General features: G+C 39.4%; 1 protein-coding gene across 3 annotated transcripts in view; it reads left to right on the plus strand.

Moving 5' to 3' along the window:
- GATA5 (GATA binding protein 5) overlaps nucleotides 1-1,669 on the plus strand; it is a 30,251-nt gene extending 28,582 nt beyond the window's left edge. For 2 of the 3 annotated variants that reach the window (XM_072633347.1, XM_072633348.1), the window contains exons 6-7: nucleotides 560-681; nucleotides 858-1,669. In XM_072633347.1, the coding sequence (XP_072489448.1) occupies nucleotides 560-681; nucleotides 858-1,013 (278 nt within the window). In that variant the 3' untranslated portion in view covers nucleotides 1,014-1,669. The remainder of the gene's footprint in view (nucleotides 1-559; nucleotides 682-857) is intronic. The other variant, XM_072633349.1, reaches the window with a different exon arrangement.
- The last annotated feature ends 6,798 nt before the right edge of the window (nucleotides 1,670-8,467 follow it).

The raw sequence follows: 8,467 nt of genomic DNA on the forward strand, positions 1-8,467 counted from the left end.
GTGATGGGAGTAACATCAAGAGCCATGATCCAAAATATTTCCTGATCTACCTAAAGTCCCACCATTAGAATTTCAATTTTTATTTATTTTTGGAATGAGTGTTTTTCTCTTAAAATGCACATACCTCTGGGAAGGGTAACCCATTTACTCTCCAGAACTTCATTAGAAATGAGGTTTTTCAGAATCCAGCTTGGGACAAAGAGGTTTAAAGACAGGAAAGTTTCCAAAAGGAGAAAGTGGAGGGGCCCAAGAGAAAAGCATCACAATCACTTCCTGGAACAGCAGAAGTGGAAAAAGTAGAAGAGGAATGAAGTAAAGTGGAGAGGAGTTGGACAAGGAGTTTGCATGGTACAAGGACCTGTAATCTAGTACTCAGAATGAGTTGCATGAGAGTTAAAAATCTAATAGAAAAAATACAGGATTTACTATGACCTTGGACAAGTAACTTAATTTCTATGGACCAGTTTATCCTAGAAGAAGAAAATATACTAGTTGGATCCATACAAGTACTTTCCCAGGTATACACATCTTCAGGAAATTCATAATTATGTCTCTCCAGGGTCAACAGCCTCAGCCACAAACTCCCCATCTTCCATCACCAATTCTGACAGCACTGCCACTTTAAAATCTGAGCCAAATCTGACATCCCCTCAATACCCAGGGCAGACCATCGTTTCTCAGGTAAGGCCAGGAGGGAATAAAGGGTTCAGGGAGGCCAGACCAGAGCAATCGGGGGAAAAACTTTCACAGTGCAGTCAGTTCGGGGGATCTAGGCAGGAGCTCCTCAAGAGTTCTTTCTGATGTAAGGTACAAAGGAAGAGTGAGGGTAATCCTATGCAAACTTCTTATCCCCACAGCAGGGTCCTAGCCCAGCAGAAGACCCCCTGGGCCCCAGCCACTCGGAGTTCAAGTTTGAGCCTGAGGATTATACTTTCCCTTCCTCTGTGACCTCCCAGTCAGGACTCAGCGTGCCTCTCCGCCAGGACTCATGGTGTGCCCTGGCCTTGGCTTAAATCCCCAGGCTCCCTGGAAACATCCTTTTTGGACCAACCTTCCTACTGTCCTTCTGATGGATGACAGAGAGGCCAGATGACAGCCAATGACCTGACAATTTGCTTATGCACCAGACCAGTGAGAGACTGAGAGACCCTGGGAATACTTGGCCAATTTCTGCCTTCACCACCCACCCTGCTTGGTTCTATCAACTTTAACTCAGCAGGAGCAAATTGGACATACCTCCTGGGAGCAGGAGGGATAGGTTTGTTTGAGAAGACCCTATACTGTCCCCCAATGCTGGCACAAAAGTCCCTAAATCATATGTTTATCCCCGATGATTTCTTCCTCCTCTGACTACATGGAGTGCAATTTGTCCCACTTTTCAATAAAGACTGATTATGTGGCACCACCTAATTTAATGTTTTTGTAAACAGAGTAGCCATCAGTTCATCTAAAAACACAACCTGTTACTTTAAAACTTTACTGTATTATATTGAAAACAATCATCTCTAGAGTGTTAGCTTCTGAAGCATGTGTATGCTCACCCTGAAAAGTCACTGGAGATGCAGGCGTTGCTCTTCCTACCCTACTTCCAAAGGATTTTTATAAAAATGATGAGCAACACAGCCAAACACGCCTAAAGAATTTGGAGAAATAAACATTTTGAAATCCAGTCTTCTTTGCTTCATTGAGTCATGGGAATTTTTTGGGACAGTTTCTGTCCTTCAGTGTTTTCACAGTAAAGAGGTTCATTCATCTTTCCCTTTCATTCTGCCCCTGCCACACACACACACATTCAGAAATCATTCCCCAAATGAGCTAGGGTGCAGTTATGAAGAGCAGACATGAGAAGAGAGGCATTTTTCCAGGCCAGGGTTCTCCTTGACGAGGGACCAGAGAATAATGAGAAGAATTCTTCTCTAGTTCCATGCAAGGTTATACTTGACATCAAGGCGTACTAGGTGAAGAAACCATTGCCAATGAAGAAACAAAAACGAAAGTGGCTGGAAGGTCAACAGTGGAGTTGGAATTCAGATGCAATTGGGAGATATAGAACTTGGATGGTGGGGAGTAAAGATAAGGTGGAGGGAGAAATAACAAGGGCTGGAGCTGTACGTGGCTTTTTCCATCTCTCTCTAAGCTTCGTGTCTGCTAATTCCCAAAATGAGTTCCTCCTAACTATGTCTTCAGAGCACATTTTATCTCCCTCAATACGAATTCAGTTCAATTAAAAAACATTTATAGGGCATTAAAAAATTTAAAGGGCACTGTGTTGAATGTAGGTTGCAGTAATAATAGCTAACATTTATCCAATGCTTTAAGGTTTGTAAATGACTTTACACATAGTAACTTAGTCTTCACAAGAACCTTATGAAGTAGGTCCTATTATTATCCCCATTTTTCATATGAGAAAACTGAGACTAAGCCAGAGACATACAGCTAGTAAGTGTCTGGAGCAGGATTTGAAGCCAGGTGTTCTAACTCCAGTGCCCCATCGCTAGTTCACCTAGAAAAAAATTTTTAAAGAGTTCCTGACCTTAGATAGCCCTGAAAGACAGTAAAGTAAACGTGTTAATCTAGGGAATCAGGAGACTAGTGTCAGCTCTGTTATCTACCAGCTTTGTAGCCTTGATTAGGTCAATGACCCCTCTCTAGACCTAATTCATCTATAAAATGAAGAAGTTACTCTCTCTGTGTCCCTCTGTCTCTGTCTCTCTCTGTCTCAGTCTCTGTCTCTGTCTCTGTCTCTCTGTCTCTGTCTCTGTCTCTGTCTGTCTGTCTGTCTCTCTCTCTCTCTCTCTCTCTCACACACACACACACACACACACACACACTCATTCCTTCCAGTTTTAATAGTCTGTAAGTTAAGTGGAGATTTGCAGTTAAAGAGTTAATCTAATATGTTCATTTTGTCTTTCTTCTAGGGATATGTTGGCAAATGTTTAGTAATTAGCCCTCCAGAAGGGGGAAAATGTTCACATGATACATTTTAATGGTATTTTATTTTTTTTCCAATTACATATAAAGACGATTTTTAACATTCATTTTTTTGAAATTGTGAGTTTCAAATTTTCCTCCCTCCCTCCCTCTCTCCTTCCTCTCCCCTTCTCCACCCCGTCCCTAAACTGGTAAACAATTTTATATAGGTAATATATGTGCAATCATGTAAAACATTTCCATGTTAGTCATCCCATGATACATTTAAGGTTCACTTGGCATTATTAATACATTTTAAATCTAAACAATCAACAAAACAGCAAATGTAGCCCTGATTTGCATCTTTTGTTCATTTCCGAGGTATCCACATTCACAATGAAAATTTAACATTTGTTCACAATATACCCCTTCCTTCTTCCCTTCACCCCTTACAAAGTCTACCCAAACTCCAAGAATATTCGACTCAGGTTCTGCCTTATAAGCATCCTTTCCCTGTCCAGTATTAGCCACACTGAGCTCCCCATCTCTCGATTCCTTATTGAGTTATCTGCCCATGCTTATTGACTAGTTCTGTAAAATGAGACAGTGAAATTAAATGATCTCTAAGGTCCCTTCTATCTCTAAATCTGTCTTCTATTCCTGTCTCCTCAGAATCTTGTGCCTAATAATCTAGTACAGTTATCCCTTCCACATTGCAGGGATTAGGGGCACAATGCCCCCAGGATCTGGAAAATTCACATAAAATTTTTTTAGCCATCCCTTCGTACCACAGAAGAAGTCTGAATTATTGTGGTATTACAAAATAAAAATATGTTGATACTGTCCATATATTTTATGTATTTCTGAGTTTCTAAACTTTTTTGGTGTTGTCTACTGGCCATCATGTGCCATCTGTAGCTTCTGTAAAACTCCCTAGAATTTCCCATTTAATTTCTTATGCCAACCTAAGGTAAAACCAAACCATGATGGGGAAAGTCTTGATGGACAAGGAATAATTTTATGGTATTCAGTAATTTAAGACTAACTTGTCAGTATAGATAGCCAATCCATGTATTTCAGGTTACACAATGATAAAAAAAAAAATATGCCCCAGTCCCACAACAATTACTGCTGTTATTCCCAGTGAGTCCAGTTTGGATGTCAAGAGGCAGACTGGTATAAGAGCACTTCACAAGCTGCCAAGATATGTGTCTTCTACTCTAGTCCTTATCATTTATTCACTGTGGGACCTTGAGCAAGTCATTTGAATTTTAAGTCTTCATTTTCCTATCTGTAACATGAGGGTAATAAACCTACTTTGTCTTCCTCACTGGGATAGTAAAAGGGCCAAAGCAGATAGTACATGCGGAAGCACTTTGGAAAGTACAAAGTATTCCACGAAGTGAAGATCTGTTTTTATAGCGTCATCTCCAGGATCTGGAAGTCTGGAGCAGCATATTCTTGAACAATGAGCTTTCTAGATAACTTCTAGATAATTGATGGTGTGTGTTGAGGTGGGGGAGTTCTTTTGTTTTACTTTGTTTTGTTTTTTAGCCTTGGAACACACAGCCTGAGGGCCTTGTGCAGCTTGAAACACTTCTGAGTGTGGCCCAAACCAGATTAAAATGTAATTGGGCAATATTTAATAAAATAAATAGAAATACAAAGTATAACATTTTAACATTACATTTTAAAACTGTCAGTATGAGGCCTATAAGGATCATTATGTATGGACTAGTAGCCCCCATTTCTATTTGAGTTTGACATCAATAATTTACTCCAGTCCCTCATCTCCTATCCCCATTTCTTGAATGAGAAAACTGAGAACTCAAAAAGGGAAGTAATTTGCTGAAGGTTACAAGGAAAAGTCAAGAACTGAACCCAAACCTTTAGATTCCAAGTCCAGAGCTCTTTGCGCAGTTGATATGGATATTTTTTCTAAGATGTCACTCACATTTTCTTGACTTCTCAACCAGAGAACATGAAACAAAATTTAGCCTTTTCTTGATGACTCAGGGTTATCATTATAAATATGAATTATTGTACCATGTGATGATGCCCTCACAGTCTATTGATGCATGTAAACTGCTTTCCCTGACACTAAATGTTTCTTGCCTTCTGTGGCTTTTTAGTTCTTCTGCCTGCTTTTTATACTTTTTCTGACTCCCCCCCCTTAATTTTTCATTATTACTTCCCATAACAGCTTCTTTCCCCCTTCTGATATGTTGCTTCTAATCTCCTGAGGGCAGATTAACCAGATAACCAAGTTCATTTTTTTTCTAAAGTATGTAAAGTAAGAATAAATCACTACTCAATTTATGTGTGAAGTAAAGGAGGAGGGTTTCCTGTGATTAGAGCTTTAGTGCATGAGTTTTGTGCATTTGTTTTGGCTTCTCAGAGTATTTTCTATTTTAGCTGAATTCCAACTGGGCGAGGGGTTCCTGTGTGATCATGGGATCATAAAAAGTTTGAGTTAGAAGAAATCTGGTCCAAACCTTTCATTGTCCTAATGAAGAAATTCAAGCCCAGTGATTGTGATTTATTCAAGATCCCAAAGCTAGTAAGCCAGGATTTGAATCTTGATCCTCTGACCTCAGATTCAGTCCTTGTTCTCTTCCTGAAATGTAGTTCGACCATGTCATCTCCCACACACACACACAGACATTTTTTAGCCATCCCTTCGTACCACAGAAGAAGTCTGAATTATTGTGGTATTACAAGATAAAAATATGTTGATACTATCCATATATTTTACTCAATAAACTTCAGTGTCTGATATGTACTCAATAAACTTCAGTGTCTCCCTGTCCCTTCCGGATCAAAATATAGAACCCTTGGCATTCGAAGTCCTTAATACCCTGCCTCCCACCCCTGTTCCTAATCTTCTTCTTATACCTCACCCACTGCTCCCCAGGTACTCAGTGATCCAATGACACTGGCTTCCTTGGTCTTCCTAAAACACAACACTCCAATCTCCTAACTTCATGTATTTTCATAGGTTGTGCCCTTAAGCCTGTAATGCTCTGCCTTCTTATGCCTACCTCTTAGTTTCCCTAATTTTCTTCCAGCCCAGCTAAAATGCCACCTTCTACAGAAAGCTTTTCCCAATGCCTCTTAATTCTAGTGCCTTCCCTCTGTTGCTTATCTCCAATGCATCTTATATATCACTTGTCTGTATGTAGTTGCTTGTACATTGTGTCCCCCTGTCCCGTTAGACTGCAGTGCAGGCACTGTCTTTCATCTTTCTTTGTATTCCCAAAGCTTAGTAGTACCTGACATATAATAATAGCTGCTTGATAAGTATTTAGTGACTGACAGACCCATTTAGAAGACACGTTTTATTGGTTTAGGCAAGGATGGAAAGTACTGCTCTTATTTTTCTCTTCTCCCCAGTAAGAACCACCAAGGGGGAGATTTCCCATTATTTAGTCAGTAGAGAAAGTAGACTCAGTAATCACTGTCATTTGGTTAAACAATATTGGGGTTCATCTGTATCATAAAGTGCCCTAACTCTTTATTATTGACTGACAGGTAATCAGGAATGCAGTTCCTTCTACGGGGTAAATAAAAAAGACTCTCCAGAAAATTCAACAAATATTTTTAAGTACCTACTTTAAACAGGGCTTTGTGCCTAGGGTTTTGTTTATATTTCTTTTATACATTTATCAGGTATCATTTTTTTACTATAGTTATATCCTTCTACTAAACTATAAACTCCATGAGGGCAAGGTTTGTGGTCCATTGAAAATTAAAGAAGACTGTCCCTGCTCTCATGGAATTTACAGTCTAGACACTCTCTCGCCTCCATTGCCAGCATGATAAAATACAAACTCCTCAGTCTGATACTTAAAGTCCTCTACAATATAATTCTAGCTACTTTTTCAGATTTATCTTACAATATTCTCCTTCACAAGCTCTACATTCCAGAATTTGTATCCCCACCAAATCAGTCCATTCCAAACTGAACTATTAGCTGTTCCCTGAACTCTGAAGTCAGCATTCCTTCTATGCTATGAGTGAATCAGTTTATAGGTCACAGTCAGTGATAGTGCCTCACAAAAATATGTTAGCATCCCTCATCTCTACTACTTGTTTCTTAGAATCCTTAACTTCCTTCAAGACTCAAATCATAGTCTACTTCCTGCAGGAAGGCTTTTCTGATCCCTTCTACACGTAGGTGCTATCTCCCTCCAAAAATTACCTTGTATTTACTGACATGTAACCTCTTCTCTTCTCTCCAGTAGCATGGAACCTTCTTGAGGACAGGGACTGATTTATTCTGTGTCTTTAAATCCCCTTGCCTGGCACATGCAAGGCACTTAAGATTATGAAATTGAAATGCAAACAGTTATAATTTTTCAATAGATGGTGATAAAAGTTTAAAAGAAGTGATAAAAAGTGCTATGTGAAGTCTTAGAAGGGAGACACAATCCCCAGCTAGGAGGATTAAGGGTAGCTTCAGAGAGGAAATGACATTTCAATTAGACTTTGACAGTCTGCTCGAATTTCAGCAAGCAAAAATGGGGTGAAGGTTGTAAGAATCTTCAGGAATAGGGAATGGCACCAGGATATCTTGGCATAAGGACAAGAAATCCTGGAATCTATACTGAGGCACAAGGTAACTCAGGGTAATGCAATTGCTTAAAACTTTGAAAAGAAGTCCTTGGGTTGTTTTTTTGTTTTGGTTTGGTTTGGGTTTGGGTTTTGTTTTTTTTTAAAATCTTTGCTTTTGAGTGCTGCTACAAAGTCAAAAAAGTAACTCAGTTATATGGATTACAAATGATTTTTTTGATCCTTTGAATTATAATCACCAACCTAAAGTTCTCTTTCCATTCTTTTGCTTTAGGGGATGAAACACCTGTCAATAGAGGCACATAAGAAGGTGCAGCTTAAATGGTCAAGTTAGCAATGAAGGAAAATCAAAGTGTGTTCTTCCTTCCAAGTAATGAAAAAGTTCAATGCACTTTTTCTGTAGCCCTTTGGGGATCCCAGTAGCTCACAGATGGTCATAAGAGGTCATAGCAGTCCACAGATGGGATGTTCACACTAAATTCTAAATTTCACTGGATTCTATGATCTGTTCAATATGGTCTCATTCTTTCAGCTGATGCAAGGCACAACCCAAACATGTCTTCTCATCTTGTGTGATTCTTGCTCATTTATTTTTATAAATCCTTTATAAAATATCCACCTCACTCATAAAAGCCTTCCTCTGTGTCATGCTTAATATTTCAAGGATACCAGTACAACACCTGAACTATCAAAACAGCTGTGGACAGAGCACTGAGCCTGGAGCCAGGAAGATCTGAGTTCAGATTTAGCCTCAGATATTTACTAATTATATGACCCTAGGCAAATCACTTAATTTCTGTTTGCCTCAACTATAAAATGGGAATAATAACAGCCCTTACCTTGAAGGGTTGGTGTAAGGATCAAATGAGATAGTATTTGTAAAGTGGGTAGTATATTACCTGGCACACAGTAGGTGCTTACCTCTCCCTTCCCCTTTTCTTCCCCTTCTCCTGTCTGTCATTCTCATTCTTGCTACCTGACT

Source organism: Notamacropus eugenii, chromosome 1 (genome assembly GCF_028372415.1).
Source record: "Notamacropus eugenii isolate mMacEug1 chromosome 1, mMacEug1.pri_v2, whole genome shotgun sequence".
NCBI lineage: Eukaryota > Metazoa > Chordata > Mammalia > Diprotodontia > Macropodidae > Notamacropus > Notamacropus eugenii.